Consider the following 19,661-nt stretch of genomic DNA (forward strand, 5'->3'; position numbering starts at 1 on the left):
TTATGCTTCTGAGGCAGCTAAATTATGCCCTGGACAGAATTCTTGGTCTAGAGTCAAGAAGACCCGATTTCAAATCCAGCCTCAGACTCTTATTAGATGTGTGACCCTGAGTAAGTCACTACACCTCTGTCGGCCTCAGTTTCCTCAGTTGTCAAATGGTGATAATAGCAGCAACATCCCAGAGTTGTTGTGAAGATGAAATGAGATATTTGCAAAGCACTTAGCACAATGCCATGCTTATTCCTTTGGCCTCCCACCCCTTTCCTTCTTTCCTTGTGGGGTGTGTGTGTGTGTGTGTGTGTGTGTGTGTGTGATTTCTACCTTGGTTTATCTCTATAACAATATCCCAACCTCCCTAAAAGAAGACTGGGTGGGCTTCTCCTCATTACTCCTAACATTTTGCTACAACATAAAAAAAAATATTATGGTAGACTTATTTTCCTAAGGAGAAGAGTAATTTATGAATTCATTTCTTAAAGATGAACAACATTTTTTGTGTCAGATTTTAAAACATCTGCGTGTTTAATCAGCCTCTGATTTTTAGGGTCTCACTGTCCAGGGCAACATAAGCAGCTATGATTGTAATTAATAGCAGCCTGTGAGCCAGGGTGGAAGGGAGAGCATTGCTGACTCTCAGAAATAAGCCTGTGTGCTTGGCAGCCCAGCCATGCTGTATTCCTTTGCTATGAGGTATGGAAACTGTACTATGAAATGCTCATTACTCATCCCCTGGGCTCCAGACACACAGTGCTATCAGAAAGAAGCCATTCTAAGGAATGGGAGGGAGGGAAGGGGAGTCCAGGGGATGCATTTAAGGTTTGCACACTGCTTTCAATAGCTTCTTTCATTGACTTTCCCCTGCCTTTTAAAATTAGCGAGGACATCAGGCCTTGGAGGAAATGACAAACAGCAAATCTCTGTGCTTTTGCTCCTGGGTGAGCCTGGGCTTGACTTGGTGTTTGAACCTCCCTATGAATCACGGTCTGTTTCTCATTACTCTCCACATGTGGCCGCGGCCGGGCTTTGTTCACTGATTTCTGGCCATTTTGTCCGGACGGAGATTGTGTTGTTTTATGTTGCCCGGATTGTCAAGGATGAAAGCTGTCGCTGCCACCACCCAAGGAAGAACAATCTTGGAAATGAGAGGTTCTATTGAATGATTTCCCGGGTGACCTATTCCAGAATAAAAGGGAAGGAATCCAAGTGTGTCCCTGGGCCTGGCTACTGTGCTTAACTAACCCAAGAATCAAATGCAAGAGAGAACAAAAGACACTCAGATGCTAGGGAAGGAGAAGGCTCCATCAGAAGAATACATTGAAGCTCATTCTGTTGTCCACTCTGCATCCTCAGAAGGGGGGGGGGGATCCATCTCACCAGCACCTCTGCCTCTGTGTGCTGCTACCACAGAAAATGCAGTAGCCACTTTGATCATTGAGCAGACACACACACACACACACACACACACACACACACACACACACACACACACAAATGGTCTAGTTAATTTCATGTTAAAAACAAATGCAAATTCCTCAGATTCACAATACTTGTTTCTCATTATGTGGCCAGAATAAGTAGGCCAACTAGAAAATAACCTGACAAAAGTTTCTAAAAGAGAGAGGCTGGGATACAGGGCAAAATGGCATTGGCTCAGCAGCCAGGGGATCTGGGTTCAAATGTATGACCTTGGGCAAGTGCTTAACCTCCCTGGTCTTAGAATCAAAGATCATAGATTTAGACCTGGAAAGAACCTCAGAGATGATCTGGTCCAGTCTCCTCAGGGATCTTGTAGCTCCACCTGTACTGTCTCTGCTAACTTGACAAAATCACTGCACAAAGTCTCAGCAATTACATATGTGCATGTATGTATATGTGTGTATTTGTGTATGCATATATGTGTGTGTGCATATATGTGTTTATGTATGAATATGTTTATATATAACTATATAATATGTACAGATATATAATATAAACTATATCAATATATGCACAGAAACACATTCACTTATATGCACCTATAGACAAATTCAAACAAGTATATGTATATGTATGTGTGATATGTATGCATGTGTGTATTTTTCCCTAGTAATTTTACTCTTCCCCATAATAGATCATGTGCAGTTAGGTAGCACAGTGGATACGATGCTGGGCCTGGAGTCTAGAAGACTCATCTGGCCTAAGACATTTCATAGCTGTGTGACCCTGGGAAAGTCACTGAACCCTGTCTACTTCAGTTTCTTTATCTATCAGATAAACTGGGGAAGGAAATGGCTAACCCCTCCAGTCTCTTTGACAAGAAAACCCCAAATGAGGTCATGAAGGGTCAGATACAACGGAAACAACTGAATAGCAACACTAAATTATATTAAGAAGAAATGTGCACTTTTATAATCTAGTCAGACAGGAAGTGGATTCTAATGAAATATTTGCACTCTGGATCCCTAGGTAGAATTTTGCAAAGGACTTTCCTCTATTTCCAAGTTCTAGGAGTGACTTCATTCAGTAATTTGTAAGACCTTTTTCTCCCCCTCTTTTAATGATTTCCCAAGCACTGCTAGAAGAGGGATAGTTCATTATTTATGGTGGAGACTGATTAAATACCATCTACTGTCTGACCTGGGTTTCTTCACTACTTCCAACTAAGGCCTTGGGAATATTTTTCTCTTAAAAAAAAAGCTAATTAGGCCTGAGCTAGAAGGCAAGGAATGAGTCTGTCTTCATTACTAGTTGTAAGCTGTCTGCAGACAGGAACACTCTGTGTGTATGGACACACACACACACACATTACATATATGTATGCATATGTGTATATGTGTGTATGCTCACATAAATGTATATACACGTATATGTAGTTATTTCTCTATGTATGCATTGCATGTATATCATATATGTTTATATATCATATCTATTTATAGATACACACATGCATACCTACCTACATACATACATATATTTGTTTCTCACATAGAGCCAAAATTATAAATCTTTGCCTGGGGGCAGTAGCACGAATAATCTCTCACCAAAGGGGAGGGGGACCAGACAAGGCCTCTAGGAAGAGACACTTGGGCAAAGATGTTGGTCTGTTTCCAGGGGCAAGGGAGGAACCGGGAAGGAGGAGGAGCCGAGGGGAGCTCCCTAATCTAGTCGTTTCCTTTTTTGACTAATCACTTTTTTAAATTAGGTGTTAATCTCTGTTGTTGCCACGCTTTTGAAGGGTTAACTTTGTTTCTCACATCTTCTAAAGGGAGAGCCAGGGTGCTAAGCCTTGTTCCTCCCTACCCTAGTTAAAACTTTGACCCCTGCCCCCCCACCTCACACACACACACACACACACACACACACACACACACACACTCACACACACACTCACACACACACACTCACACACACACACACACACACACACACACACACACACACCTTGGACAGTGCCTTGAAAGTTTGAAACTAAATAGTCTTAATATAAATTTGTGGAATGAGTGGTGTGTGACTGTACACTTGTTGGATTATATCACCACCCCTAGGTCGGGCCCTACTTTGTTCTTGCCAATTCAGAGAAGAGAAAGGCACCAAAGTACCTGCTAGGATATACTCAGAAAATAAAAGTGGGGTGGGGGAATTCTTTACTAACACTTAATCTTACCTAAATTTAAATGTAAAAGAGTAGTGAGTGCTGCCCATTCAAAGTCTTTGGGGCTCAAACACAATCCAGGAAACCAATAATGCAATGCGAACTGGATTAGTACAACAAATAACACATGTTTGAAGAGGAATTCCAATTCAAAAGCCCAACTGAGTGGTATGAGATCAGCTGGAGTGATTTCATAAGCCATTTAACATAATCCTTTCATGTGTTTTTTTTTGAAGGGGGAATATCCCAAACATGAAGTTGCATACAATCTAACAACCGTGACAGCATTTCCCAGGACTCAATAAAAAGCTGGAATCTAAATGATCCTAGCTCTCAGATCCTATGGGCTGTTTGACACTTTGAACCCAGACTCCACAGACCCTCTAGCAAACCCGCTCCTTTTGTGATAACTTAGCCAAAGCCCTCCAGACCACAGAAATTCAAACACGTTTTGCACGGGAGAGTTTTCCCAAGGGCCCCTCATTTTCATATAGGAAATCAATCTGCATCACTGATGATATCATTCAAATCAGAAGACACAATGTGGTTAGGAGGTAATTTAGTTTTCTGCTGAAGCAATTTGAAACTTGTTCTGATTTGTGATTTTCATTTTGTTTGTTAATGAAAAAAATTAATGAGCAATGTTACTGGAAATACAACTCATCAAAGCATCGGCATTATTAAATATGTTTGCAATATACTGTACATGATGTTGATTGCACAGTCAGAGCCAGAGCTGAGACTGGAGCTGGAGCCAGGGCCTCTACCACATATTGGGAATCAGTCCACTCCACTGCTCCAGAAACCAGACAACTTGGGGAAGGGACTTTCTAGCACATACCTTTGCATTGATTTGTGTTTTTGTCAAGAATTGCCTTTGTGGAAACAATTTTTCCATACCTATGGGAGGAAAAGAAAAGGACATGTCATTACATCTTTCCTTTACATGCCAAAGAATAAATTCAATGCAGATGCCTCCAATATTTTGTTCAGACCCTCAACATGTGCAGAGACAACAAACAACCCAGGAAGCTACCAAGGAGCTGAGTGAGCTGTCACACCTGGATGACCTCTTCTAACCAGTCTTCACAGTTTAGGAATGTGCTGCATAAAGTCTGTCCTGGGCTGGGCCTTTAAAAAGTCAATATGTCAGGTCTCTTGTGTGTAAGGAGATGGTTAGGTCCAGTTGCATAGCACTAGGAGCAAAGTAAGGGATGGCATGACCAGTCTTTCCTACAAACAGAAAGCTACTTATCTGAGATTGTTTTTCTTCTGAGTTCATCTGTAAACACTTGCACAAATACAGCAGACAGGCATGGAGAAATGTTTAAGTCAAAATAAAATGACCACACACAGATAATGCCCAGAAACCACAATTGTTACTAATAATAGCCACAGTTATAATAACAGTAACATGTTTAATACATTCATGTTAATATTTTGGGCTCTAAAACCTTCAGATATTTGGTATTTGGTTTGACCTCTGTGATTTTCAAATCTGTGAGTCTAGTAGCCTGGAAGTTTATGGCAGTCAAGAAAATCTGTATCCAGGAATAAATAAATGATAATCCTATTATAGCCTTCCCCAGTAAGATTACAGAAGGAGCATGATGTTTGGTTCTAGTCATTTGGTTTTAGGAAAGATGCTGATAAGCTAGAAGGAGTCTGTCTACTGGAAGTCAGCCAGGATGGGCAAGGAGATTGAGCTGAAGCCAGATGAAGTTGGGTAAAAAGGACTAAGGATGTCATTTTAGAGAAACATTCTGAGGTAAGAGAGAAATTCTGTTTGGTCCCAGAAACCAGAACGAGGCACAAATGGCTGTACTTAAGTTTGGGCTCAGAAACAAACAACAGGGGGAAGCTAGGTGGAGCAGTGGATAAAGGGCAGTCCCTGGATTTAGGAGGACCTGAGTTCAAATCTGGCCTCAGACACTTGACACTTACTAGCTATGTGACCCTGGGCGAGTCCTTAACCCTTATTGCCCCACCAAACAAACAAACAAACAGAAACAGAAACAAACAATAAACATGTCTACAGTTAGAGCTGCCCCCAAATGGAATGAACTTCCTTTGGAGAGAGTGGGTTCCTCTGGTTTGAGGTAAGGAAGCAAGGAAGTCACTTTCTAGGACTCTGTAGAAGGGCTCTTATGTCTACTATGATTTTGAGCAGATGACCCTGTCAGGACCCTTCTAACCTTGAATTCCTCTGAACCTATGGTCTTAAACTTTCCTAAGAGGCATAAGAGTGTATTACAGCTCTCAGAAGCATCTATGCCTTAATCGGCCACATTCTTCCAGTACCAAAGCTGCTTGTCCATATTAAGTTTAGAGACTCGGCTAAGCTTTTCAAACCACTTGGCTAGCATTACTAAACCACTCATTCAAAACCCGATGTACTTCTCTATTCTGAAAGGACACAATCTATCCGGCAGGGAACACGTAGGGAAATACGTTCCCTCCTTGGCCTCCACCTCCAGATTTTCCAAAGGAAACTTGGCGAAGTACCTTTCTAAAATGAATGGAATCCCTCACCAGGAAAATATTGCAACCGAATAGGCAGTAATTCTGCCTGGAAATTCATCACTGCAGATGTTTTGACCTCATTACGTGTCTCACTATGGCTTTTGACCATAGGGAAGAGTAAAGAAGGGATGCCCTAAGACTGAACTTACTCTGCCTGTGAAGGGTATATGCTAAGTAAAAGTCATGTTGGATTCAGAGACAGAAGAGCCAGTGACTCTGTCGCTTATTTCCTGTTTGACGTAGAGTGAGGCAATCCACCACTGTGGGCTTCAGTTTTTCCCTCTGCAATATGAATACATTAGACAAGATAATTTTGCTTTCTAACTTTTAAGTCTGTAACTCCCTAATAGTCCTCAGCCCTACATTTCTGGTACCACCACAGTCAGTCTATTGGTGAGCATTTATTGGGTACCTACTATATGCCAGACACCATGCTAAGAGCTGGGGATATTAAAAGAGGCAAAAGATAGTCCTTGTCCTCAAAGAGCTTATAGTCCCTTCATGACCTGAGATGTAAGCCTTTAGCCACCACATAAAGTGAACAATGTCTGGGAGACCTTATGCTGTGACCTCTTCTCTGCCTATGGCTCTTACTTCAATATCCATGTATGGCTTTGTTCATAATCATGCCAGCCAGAGGAAGGTCAAGGCATAGAGTTCAAGTGCACGTAATTTGGCTTTATGACTCTTACTGTTTACAACCCAGTGAAAAAGCTAAGGTGGGAGAGGGAGCTGAAGACATTACCTAAATCTACCACTAAGAATGATATTTGAATTTCCTGGATTCCATAACCTAGATATATCCCTCATCATTTCCTAGGATCTAGAACCAGAAAGGAAGTAACCCAGAGTACATCTAGGCCACCTTTTGGGTGTTCTCGATTCCTTCGGCAGTCTGTTAAAGCCTGTGGACGCTTTCTCAAAATAATGTTTTTAAATGCTTAAAATAAAATGTACAAGATTACAAAGCAAACAATTACATGGAAATATAGTTATTAAAATCTGATTTTTAGAAATCAAGGTCACAGACCCAAAGCAAAGAATCCTTTCATTATTGCAAGGTGCTTAATAAATGCTTATTCTCTGTCCTCCCCACCCCAATTCCTCTTCCCTTTTTCTGCACTAAAACCCTTTATAGAACGAGGAAAATAATGATGCGATAGATTTGGCATTAGAGGCCTTGGGTTGGAAGACCAATTTTGCTACCCACGTCCTTCTGTAACCTAGGTTAAGTCCAAGCCTTAGTCTTCTTATCTGTAAAATGAGGGGTATGAATGGGTGATATCTCAGATTTTTTCCAGCTCAAATTCCATAATCCCATGGTGCTCAGACTGAGCTGACCAAGGTCACACAGGTACTCACTCAAGGGTACGACCAAATTTTAAATCAAATCCTTGCCAAGAGTGATTGGCCACGAGTCCAAGAAAAATGTACTTTCGTCCCCAGGATTTCTCCAACAACAAAATGAGTCACCCGGAATATTCATCACATCCAATCTTTAGAGCTGGAAAGGATCTTGGAGGGCATTTTTAGTCTAAACCCTTCCTCTTACAAATGAGGAAACTGAGGCTCCTCAAGGTCCCCTGGGTCCCCTGACTTCAAATCTGGCTCTTTTAGCACCACACAATAAAGCAGTCATTGACATTTGTTTGGCTCCTCTCAGAGCACTCACTGTAAGTGGAATGGAAGTTGGAGGCATGACACATGATTTCGAGTTACTTACAGCCTTCCCATTCAACCAGTACAAATGGCTAATTTGCCTTGGGTAATGGGACAAGTCTACATGTGCAAAGCTACATGTATCTCGGAGAGGGGGGCTGGGAAGGCTGGGAATTCTCCCTCTGAAGCATTTTTCTTGCCTAAGGGTACCAACAACATGACAGGTGACATGGAAGGTAAGATTCAAGAGTGAAAACAAAAATTAAAAACTATGCCTCTCTCATAGCAAGCAGACATTTATAACAAGATCCTTCAGAACTGTTTAAAAAAATATATCGTACAGCTCTGGATACAATGAACCGGATTATAGACACTGTCAAAAAAAAAAAAATCGGGAACCTCACAGTTCTTACTAGACTACAAAAAATTGTGATTTAGTTGTTGTGGGTAACTCCCTTCATTGACACAGATAGCCACCCCTCTACAACTTAACGGACGGTTCTTGATAATTGACGGAACTGAAAAATTCAGCACTCTTTGAACAACCTAGAAAAGTCTTACGGTTCTTAGCTAGGCTTTTCTCTGAGCAGGAGACATATAGTCTGTCACCAAGCCCATACTTGCAAGAGTCCGCCAGTGGGTTTGCCTGCCTTGGGTCTCTTTCCACCCCAGTTCATCTTCTGCTCTGCTTTCAAAGTGATATTTTAAAGCATACATAAACCATGTTAGCCCACTTTCACCTGCCTTCATGAATCGAACTGCAGTGGCTCCCAATTGCTTCCAGAATCAGAGGTACAATCTGCTATATGACTTTAAGAAGCCCTTTATAACTTGGACCCTTGCTAATATTCCAGCAGTCTTATACCTTACTCATACCTACACACTTTGAAATTGGGGGACACTGGCCACCTTGCTGTTCCTTACACGCAGCCCTCCATCTCTCTACTCTGAACATTTCACTAACTGTCCCTCATGCCTACAACTCCCTCCTTCCTCATCAGTGTCAATGACTTCATTCAATTTTCAGCTTACTTTCCCAGTTCTCCTTCATCTTAGTGCCTTCCCTTGGAGACTAGCCCTAATGCCTATGTCTATTATCATCTATATCATTTATAGATTTATAGTCTGCAGGTTACAAACAAGATAAAAATCCAGTACTGAAAACAAAAAGAAAAACTATGCCTACCTGTATCAATGAGATGGGTATAAATAGCAATATAGAAAGATAGAGATGGAGACAGGGCTTGGTTACACAAAGTTGTCTCCATTAGAATGTGAGTTCCTTGACATCATGCACTTATTTTTGCCTTTCTTTTCATCCCTAGGCCTTAACATAGTGTTTGGTACATGGCAAAAGCTTAACAAATTCTTGTTCATTGACTGAATGCTGTCTATTTCTTTGGACAATCCTTGATTTGTCATATTTCAGCCTACTTATGCCTGCCCCCTGTCCTTTGGGCAACCGTCAACATGCATTCAGGGCAAGGGACTTTGCCTGTGATTTTGTTGTTGTGACTCATGTGTAAATTGGATTTGAGTGAGACAGAGCTGCCCACAGTTGTCAGCCTCATTCTCTCTTCTAATAATTGGAGTCCAATGGCAAGACAAAGGTCAAGGTAACTGGTGATGTCCCATAATGCAGTGGGTGACTATGGCCTTTCTAAATTCAAGTCTTTTCCAGGTTTCAATTTGTCTGAGACCACAACCATTCGATGACTAAAAGCTAGGTAAGAATTGACACAAACGATTTACCATCCCAAAGAAAACAATGGGAGGGGAAGACCCTCAGAGTTTCTGGCCAGAATAGAAAACAATTGCTATGTAGAAGGCTGTGGTGTTACCAGCATAGGAAAAGGGGAAGGCAATATGTATTTATGTTGTAGTTGTGCAGTCATTTTTTCAGTCATGCCTGATCCTATGTGACCCTATTTGAGGTTTTCCTGGCAGATATGGTAGAATGGTTGCCATTTCCTTCTCCAGTTTATTTTCCAGATGAGGAAACTGAGGCAAACAAGGTTAAATAACTTGTCCGATGTCATACAGCTAGTAAGCATCTGAGGCTGGATTTGAATCGGGTCTTCCTTACTCCAGGCCCAGAGATCTATCTGCTATGCTATACCACAAGCAGTCTCATAGGGACCACCTAGAATATAGAACTTATACCACTAGGTCAGGATAACACTGTTACTGCAATTTATGTTCTCCAAGAATTGCCTGGGGCTGTTGAGAGGTTACGTGATGATGCCCAGGGTCATATCCACCCAAGACCTGTGAAAATGGGGAGCTGAAGCTGAGGGGTCCTGGCTCTGTGGTCAGATCTTTATCCATTTTGCCTTCTTGTCTCTAAACAATATAAATTTAAGTGTATAACAACGTTTGACAACAAAGACAGATTTCAGGTGCTGAAAGTTTTGAGAAGAAGTCAGTCAAGGATTTATTAAGTAATGACTGTGTGTGCTGAGGATACATACACGCATACATACATATATATGTATGTGTACATATACACACATATACCTCTCTCTATATATATATATACACACATCTATATGTGTATGGTACATACACACATATATATATACACATACATACACACACAAATACATAAACAAACACAAAGTAGATGGACAGACTGGGAGGCATCTCAGAGGTCATCTAGTAAAAACCCCTCCAAAAATAAGGTCTAATGAGATTAAGTGACTTGCTTAAAGTCATGCAGACATTGAGTGGCAATAATGACATTCGAACCCAGGGCCTCTCTCTCAAAAGGACAGTGATCTCCCCTGTCCTAATCAATAATTTATGTCTGCTTTCAGGGTCTTTAAAAATTGCAGGTGTGCTGACTCTATTTAGCCCCCCCCCCAAAAAAAGCATGAGGTGAAATCCTCTAAAAATTGGTGCATGTTCATCACACACGCACACACACACGCGGGCGCACACACTCACAGATTCACTCACACCTCTTGTTTCCAGTCAGGTCAATATATCTTCTGAATTTCCTGAAGCTAAGTTAGACACAATACATGCCTACTCTGTGATATTGAGCCACAGAGGGATTGTCATAGGAAGGAAGGGATGACACAGTCTCTGCACAGGCTAGACCCTGGACAGGGGGATTTCATTTCATGGTTCAGTGACAACCTTCTGCATCCAAACCGATTTCATAAATCGAGAATATGGGCTATGCCCTGAGAAAAGACTGAGCAGCCACTTGGTTATTGAGCCACATCTGAGCTGCCTCTACTGGGAGAAAAAAAAAGAGGGGGGATGTTTATGCATGACTGCTATTTCATTCTCTGTGCCCTACAAAGTCAACAACTGAGGTGAGTGAATAAAGTTGTCTCATTAGAGGGAAAGAAAAGAAAAGGAATAGATGGATGGATGGACAGACTTGAATATCTCACTGCTTTGCTTCTAAATGTTCACACACACACAGATTAGAGGCCAGGGTAGACCTAAGATTTCATTGGTGTGGGGAACACTTGGTAATGAACTCCCTCTATGAATGGATATCAGCACCTGCTCTACAATTTGGTGATAGTCAGCTGGGGCACCAAGAGGTGAAGAGAATTACTCTGCATCACACAGCAGTATATTTGTCAGATGGACTTAATCACAGCTCTTCCTGGCTTCAAGAACAACTCTGTAACTGTGCTGAGCTGCCTTTCACTACTATCTATCTATCTATCTATCTATCTATCTATCTATCTATCTATCTATCTGTCTGTCTGTCTGTCTGTCTGTCTGTCTGTCTGTCTGTCTGTCTGTCTATCATCTATCTATCATCTATCATTTATCTATACATTTATTACGTATTGAGGTACATATGCATATAGTTATAAAGATGTGTACAAATACACAGATGTGTATGTATATGTGTGTGTATATATATATATATATATTTATACATACACTTCTACATGAACATTATATGGCATATATACACATGAAGAATACTTCTTAAAGCTTCTAATGTAAAAGTACTATGTGGTAGTAAATGTTGGAAAGTTTTTAAAACATAGAGAAAAATGTATGGCAGCCAAACATAGAGGGAAGTCACAAAGTGCTCATGGAATCTCAGAATCTCCAAGTTTGAGCACCTCAGAGATCCTTTGGTCACACCCTTCCCTGAACAACAGTTCTCCTGCACAACAAACACACAATACATATATACACTCATGCATACATATACACCATATGCATACACATACATACACAAATATAATATTTGGGAACATACATACTTATTTCTGTCTACACATTTATATGTATTTGACATGTGGACATGCATACAGACACATGTGAGCATATCTGTATATGTATAGACTGATAAATATAACTATAAATTTATTTCTATTTCCTATGCATATTTATCCATCTATATATTTATCTATGCCTCTATCTGTCCATCCATATCTGTCTTTCTATCTACCTATCTCTATCAATCCATGTATGTATGTATGTATGTATGTGTCTGTTTGTCTGTCTCTGAAACTATCATCTGAACTGCCAAATCTCAGCCTAAGAACTCTACTGAAGGGCTGTCTGCTACTCCCAAGGCCACCCATTTCACTCTGGGGCAGCCCTAATTTTTAGGAATTTTGTAATGACAAGGATCTGAAATCTACCCACTTCCAGCCTTCGCTCCTACTTCAACAACCAACCATGAAGCATTTATCCAGAAGCTACAATGTCCCAATCACTGTACAGAGATTAAAAACAAAAGTGAAAGAGGCCCTGTCTTCTAGGAGTTAATATTTTATGAGGGGAACTAGCACATGCACATACACATATAAACATACACACAATGAATGAATGAATGAATGAATGAATGAATGAATGAATGAATGAATGAATGAATTCATACAGTATATTTTCTTTTGGGAGGTGCATTAGCAGATGAAGAGGTCAGGGAAGCTTTCATTTAGAAGATAATTCCTGGGGCAGCTAGGTGGCGCAGTGGATAGAGCACTGGCCCTGGAGTCAGGAGTACCTGAGTTCAAATCCAGCCTCAGACATTTAAAATTTACTAGCTGTGTGACCCTGGGCAAGTCACTTAACCCCAACTGCCTCACCAAAAAAAAAAAAAGAAGATAATTCCTGAACTGACCTTTGAAGTTTGACTCTGGGGTGAAGCAGTACAAATACAGGGTAAAGCACAAAGTTTTAGCTATTAAAGCTTTAAAGTACACTAAGACATTTTAGGTTCTCTGTACAATAGCTGTTCAATGTCTAAACACTTAACATCAATATCAGCATCTTTATAGATCCCATGACCACCTAAGTCTTTTGTTCTCTAAGCTCACTATCCACAATGTCTTCAACAAACTGATTCTCACAGAACATAAGCTTGAGGTCCTTCACGATCTTGTTTGAATTCTTTTGGTTCCAGGTTCCCATACACATCACAGACATAGTTTGTGCTCTGCTTCTCGAGCCTTCAATCAACTATTTATTTTATTTTATTATTATTTTTCTGTCCCTTGTATGTTGGGAGCTCAAGTTACATTAGAGACCTAATTATGACCTTATTAATAAAACAGTGCCCTGCATGTCAAGAGGCCCATGCTCTATTCCCAACATATTCTCATTCTCTCTCTCTCTCTCTCTCTCTCTCTCTCTCTCTCTCTGTCTCCCCCTCCCTCCCTCCCTCCCTCCCCTCACTCCCCCCACCTCTTTCTCTCTCTGCTATCTATCATCTTTCTATGCTGCTTTTTCTTGTTTCTATAATCAAGAAAATACTGTCGAAATGTTGGTTCCCTTGTGGAATATTATTAAGATGAATAAATTATAGTGGTCAAAGGTTTGAGCTACTTGGGGAAAGCAAATGAATAAACTGAAAACTATTAATTACAGAATGGTAATTCTTTTCATGTTGGGCTCACTGATCTTCTCAAAGCTACATCAGAATTCCCTCCCAGAGTCCTTTTGGGGGAAATGTTGACTGTGGATTGCTTTAGTAGTTTCAACTTCATCTCCCAGCCACATGTTCACCAGACATAATGTTATATCTAATGAATGATCTCTTTCCCAACCCAGCTAGATGTCCAAACCTTCTTCCTCAATAGAAAAAGTAAAAAAAAAAAAAATTCAGTAGGTAATTTACACTTCAATTCATTCATTCATCCATCTATCTATTTATTTATGTTTATTTATTTATACTGCTCCAAGCTGCTTATCAATTTTAAAGGTTGCTTTAAAAAAAATCATATAACCTACCAACTCTTTAAAATATTTTAGTTCAACAAAATGTTCTAAGAATCCACTATGTTCAAGGAACTACCAAGAAATCAAGAACATGTGATCATTCAATGAAATAGAAAATTTAAGAAGGGCTTATTATGTACAGGGCATTAAAGATAATTTGAGTTTGATTGAGTTGATGGATGAATTCTCTCCATCAATGTTTTCATGGCCACATAGCTAACATGTGCCAGGATTTGAACCTAGGTCATCCTGAAATCAAGTGCAAAACCTTGTACCCTAGACCACTGACTTTTTTTGTGGGGAAATGAGGGTTAAATGATTTGCCCAGGGTCACACAGCTAGTAAGTGTCAAGTGTCTGAGGCCGGATTTGAACTCAGGTCTTCCTGAATCCAGGGACAGTGCTTTATCCACTGTACTACCTAGCTGCCCTGACCACTGACTTTCTGTGGGAAAAGAAGAATACAAAATAGTTCTTCCCTGAAAGATCTCCCATTCTACTGGGGGTAATTTATTTATTTACTTAAAACTCGGTTTTTCTATGGTCATTAGTGTTCAAAATAGAAATAGCTTTCAAAAGAAATACAATTTTCCCAGTGACATCTTCAATTATGTCTTCCCTATTCTTCTTCTTTAACAGAATTTGAATCAACAGTTTATAAATGATGACTATATTTGCTGATAAATTTTAATAGTACAAGTTGTATTCCTTAAGGAAAATTAAAGTTAATGACCGTTTTTTCTTTTGAAAGTTAGTAAGAAAAAATGTAGCCCTTTGTAACGATTGGAATGATGCCACCTGCTGGAGACTTACTGTAGAAAAGCTCCGCCATGAAAGGAAGGTCTTTGAGGGCAAGACCATGCATCTTTTCTTTGTCATCAGGAAGTGACGTTGGCTGGTGGGAGGAGGAAGGGGGAGCCGGGCGCTCTGTCTCTCTCTCTTTCCTTTGGACTCTGGTGGAGAGCGGAGCTAGAAATGTGCTCTCCCTTTAATAGATAGATGAATGTAGGCCTTTCTCTCTCTCTTTACCAAATTCTTATTCTCCTTAATAAATGCTTAAAAGCCTAACTCTTGCTAAAGCTTATAATTTATTGGCGACCACTCATTAGATATTTTAGACAGACTAGCTAGAATTTTAGCCCTTAACACCTTGAATATCTCTCTTCTTGAATTTCTGCAAGCCTCATGTTGGTTATATTTTCTCTAATGATCTTCCTTCAATCAAGCAAAAGAACTTTTGTTAAGTACCTATTACATGCCAAGTACCATGTCAGGGTTTGATACACACTTTCTGGCTTCCTTCAATTCCTGGAGAAAATCCTACTTTCTTCAAGCAGCCTTTCCTGATGTTCCTTACTTCTACTGGTTTCCTGTGCTGTTAGTCTCCCATTTATCCTGTATGTGGCTTGTTTTAATGTAGCTGTTTGTATGAGATCTCCCTCACTAGACTGGGAGATCCTTGAGACCAAGGGGCATCGTTTACCTTTGTTTACATTCTCAATACTTAGCACAGTGCCAGCTACATAGTAGGTGCTTAATAAAAGCATTATTAACTAACTGACCTTTAGGAGTCTATAGTCTAATCTAGTTAGGCATGGATTAATTGCCTTGGTCCCAGGTGTTTCCTGTGCATTTGTCTTATAACAAAAGTACTCCAAACTTGTACCCATATTCCCACTATATTGGGTAGTTTGGTGGGAGAGTGTGTCCTGGATATTTTGGGGGAGAGTTATTTTATATCTACTGTTCTTACTCTGTCATTGTAGTGAATATCTTTATTTTTAGCAAATTGTGTCTACAGGATGTCTGTTAAGGCGAGGAACACTGGTAGTGGCTTATGCACTATATTTTTGAGAAGGTTGATCCAGGTTGAACATGGGAGGAGAAACCACCCTCTGGGGACACATACTGCATGAGCAAAGCTACAAATTAGGGGAGTCTCTCAGAGGGGTATGATACATAAAATATATTAAGGTAAAAATAAGGGTTCAAACTGAAAATTAAGTCTCTATACTCAATTAGCTTTTATCTAACTCATTTTTATGACCTTTATCGTGATATCAAGCTTACAATGGAATTACAATTTCTCCTCCTCTTCCCCTGTCTCCTCCTTCTCTTACTCATCGTCGTCGTCATCATCATCATCATTTCCTCCTCCTTATTCTTCTCCACCAAACATCAGTTTACCAAGCCCCAAGTAAATCGCTTCTTCTCAGAGAGGAGACTTTCAGAAACTACTGCTATACCTGCCTGCATCATACAGGTAACTTGGTAGAAGCAATCCAGTTGTGCTGCAACTACACCAAAGAGAGACCTGGGCCTCCTATTGATGTGAAAAGATTTCCTTTGTAGGGCTCCAGGCTGGTTTTCACTATCCCACCTCCTTCTTTAAAAACCTTGGGGTTAGAGGCACAATTAGGGTTTAGGATTATTTCCCACTGGGCAGGGAAGTAAAGCCAGCAACACTATCTTGATATTCTCTCCCCTCTTTTACTTAGAAACTCTTACAAAGCCCTTTTCCCCATTGGAGCCATCTCTAGTCACAATAAGATGTGGAAGGAATTAAGTTCTGACACACATATGAACCCCCACCCAACACACTTGAACATCTCAACCTAGAGAGAAAAGGACTGCACAGACCAGGGTTTTCAGTTATGCCACTTTGACAGCCCCTCCCCTAATGAATAAACTGTGCTGAAAAGTTTGATCAAAAGTTAGAGCCACATCCATTTGAGACACCATCTGCTTCTGAACTGGCAAAGTTAAATATAATCAGCCAGACCCAATGATTAATCTACTCCCTGGAAAGAAGTGAGGCACTCATGTAGACAGTCTGCCAGCCTGGACTGTCTCTTTCAGGCCAGTGTGATACTATTTACTGCCTTATTGACTTGGGACCTCCAACTGGTACTCCCAGGGTTCAAAAGGATTAGGTTTAGAAATAAGAAAACAATATACTTAATGAATACTCATGTAAATGAGAAAAACAAACAAAACAGAATGCTGGCCCTGGAGGAGAATTGAGAAAATGTACCTCCCTCCTTTTTTTTTTTTCATTTTTTCCCAGAGGTGGGGATCTATAGATGTGAAATATCATACACTGTGAAACTCAGGTGATGTGCTGTTCTGTTTTTCTCTTCATTTAAATATTCTTTGTTATAGGGGACACTCACTGAGAAGGGAAAAAAAAGGTCAAATATTCAGAAATGAAATTAAGGAATGCTTGTTGATTGATAGACACTGATATGAGAACAAAATGGACAAATGATATTCATGAAATAATACTTTTTCTCTTTCATTGGAGCCTCATTCTACTATATTCCACATTTAAGTGCCTACTATGTATAAGCTCATTAGTGATACGAATCTCAGAGAATATTGGAAATTCAAGAAATATTGTTTAATTTGCAAAGCACCAAAGGAAGGCAGGGTGAGCTCTTTTTTTTTTTTTCATTTTTCACATATAAAGGTTGATGCTTTTCAGCAAATAATACACTGTATTAGCATAGCAGGAGCTATGTTTTTGTTAGTCTTTTTTTTTTCTTTTTTGGTTAAATACAATATCATATTTAGTTAGGATACAGTAACATTCCTACCTCAAGCCACTTTCTAAAGTTATAAGTTATAGATACGGTAACAATCTGCATAGAGACATGATATTTTCACACCAGGAATTTCCCAGACCTATGAAATAACAAGTCCAAGCCAAAAATATGTGCATCTACAACATTGGTATGGTGTCACATGCATATAGATATATAATAATATGTACGTATATATTATTTTGGCTGTTCAGCCATTTCAGTCATATCCAACTCTTCATGATCCCATTTGGGATTTTCTTGGCAAAGGTATTGGAGTGGTTTGTCATTTCCTTCTCCAGCTCATTTTACAGATGAGGAAATTGAGGCAAACAGGGTGAGGAGACTTGCCCAGGCTCACACATACTGGCCAAGGGAGGGGAAGAGACCCAGTTTCTGGTTAGGTCTTCCAGATAACATGGGACAGTCTAGAGCCAGTGTGGGATGTCCCAGGCCTTGGCAGCAGCACGACAAGCCTGTACTTGGATCACGTGGTCTTTCAGTATCAGCCTTCCAGAAAACTGCTCTTAGGAGTGACTTTGTTGTGAAAGGTGGTTGGTCATGCACCCTTGCATCTGTTTAGTACGCCTTTGCAGTGTGGGAGTGAAGTACTTGGCTCATACCTGATTTATATTGTATTGAGCATTTTGTTTTCTCACTTTGCCTTTGAGGAGAGCTACATATGAATCCCAAACATCCTCTTTAAGTACTTTGTCCCTGGGGTGTCAGGGTGGGATTTTAAGGAGCTAAAGAGCGTAAGAAAAAGGAGCTTGATTGATCTCTCATTACAGGCCTTGCTCTCCCACGGTCTCGACTTGCCCCAGACAAGTTACAGGGTCTGACATTGAGAGGGTTCCCTTAGAAAGATGCTGAGGGGGCTCCATCTTTTCAATCCAGCAGCAATAGCTTAATGTCATAATTCTGTCTGTCTGTCTATCCATCCACCATCCATCCATCCATCCATCCATCCATCCATCCATCCATCCATCCATCTATCCACCTATCTATATATGTGTATATATTTTATTTGTATACAATATACACACACACACACTTATTTTATTTTATTTTTATCTATTTATTTATTTTTTTAGTGAGGCAATTGGGGTTAAGTGACTTGCCCAGGGTCACACAGCTAGTAAGTGTTAAGTTTCTGAGGCCGGATTTGAACTCAGGTACTCCTGAATCCAGGGCCGGTGCTTTATCCACTGCGCCACCTAGCTGCCCCCACACACTTATTTTAGACATATGTAGCAATATAAATGGAGGCATCTAGGTGGCCCAGGAGACAAAGCACAGGCCCTGGAGTCAGAAAGATCTGAGTTCAGTTCCAAACTCAGACATTTATTAGTTGTGTGACCCTGGGCAAGTCACTTACCTTTGATTTGCCTTATTCACTGGAGAAGGAAATGGTAAACCACTCCAATGTCTTTACCAAGAAAACTCCATGGTCCATGGGGTCACAAAGAATCATATGCAAAAATCTATGTATATACTGATATAGACATGGCTTATCGTAGTGTGTATTTCGCATGTATGTATGTATGTATGATATTATATGGCATATACAATACACAACAAATACATGCATGAGTCTGTATGCATATATACTTGTATAGACATATATGCCTTAGTACATATGTATATATGTGTATATATGTATCTATATCTGTATTATTTATGTGTATCTATGTATGTGTATGCACACATATGCTTTAATTTAATTAAAGTTCCTTAGTATCTTATATATAGTGGCTTCTGAAATCTTGGTCTCAGTAATCATTCTACCCTGGTGGCTAAAAATGATTTATTTGTAATATATGCATGACTCTGGAGGACCAGAATTCCCCAGTGAAATATGGCTCTAATGTAGTCTGGTGCATGCTACAGAAGGAAAAAGAAATAGAGGTAGATGTAAATATGGATGTCTACAGAGATAATCTAAGGTCCTTGAGAGGAAAGGCCATTTGGCGTGTGTGTGTGTGTGTGTGTGTGTGTGTGTGTGTGTGTGTGTGAGAGAGAGAGAGAGAGACAGAGACAGAGAGACAGAGAGACAGAGAG

At 40.2% G+C, this 19,661-nt stretch overlaps 1 protein-coding gene across 3 annotated transcripts in view; it reads right to left on the minus strand.

Moving 5' to 3' along the window:
• Positions 1–19,661, minus strand: part of RBMS3 (RNA binding motif single stranded interacting protein 3) — a 1,425,793-nt gene that overhangs the window by 496,997 nt on the left and 909,135 nt on the right. For all 3 annotated transcript variants that reach the window (XM_043965565.1, XM_043965567.1, XM_043965566.1), the window contains one exon: positions 4,473–4,531. In XM_043965565.1, coding sequence (XP_043821500.1) covers positions 4,473–4,531 — 59 coding nt within the window. The remainder of the gene's footprint in view (positions 1–4,472; positions 4,532–19,661) is intronic.

This window comes from Dromiciops gliroides, chromosome 5, assembly GCF_019393635.1.
Source record: "Dromiciops gliroides isolate mDroGli1 chromosome 5, mDroGli1.pri, whole genome shotgun sequence".
Classification (NCBI taxonomy): Eukaryota; Metazoa; Chordata; class Mammalia; order Microbiotheria; family Microbiotheriidae; genus Dromiciops; species Dromiciops gliroides.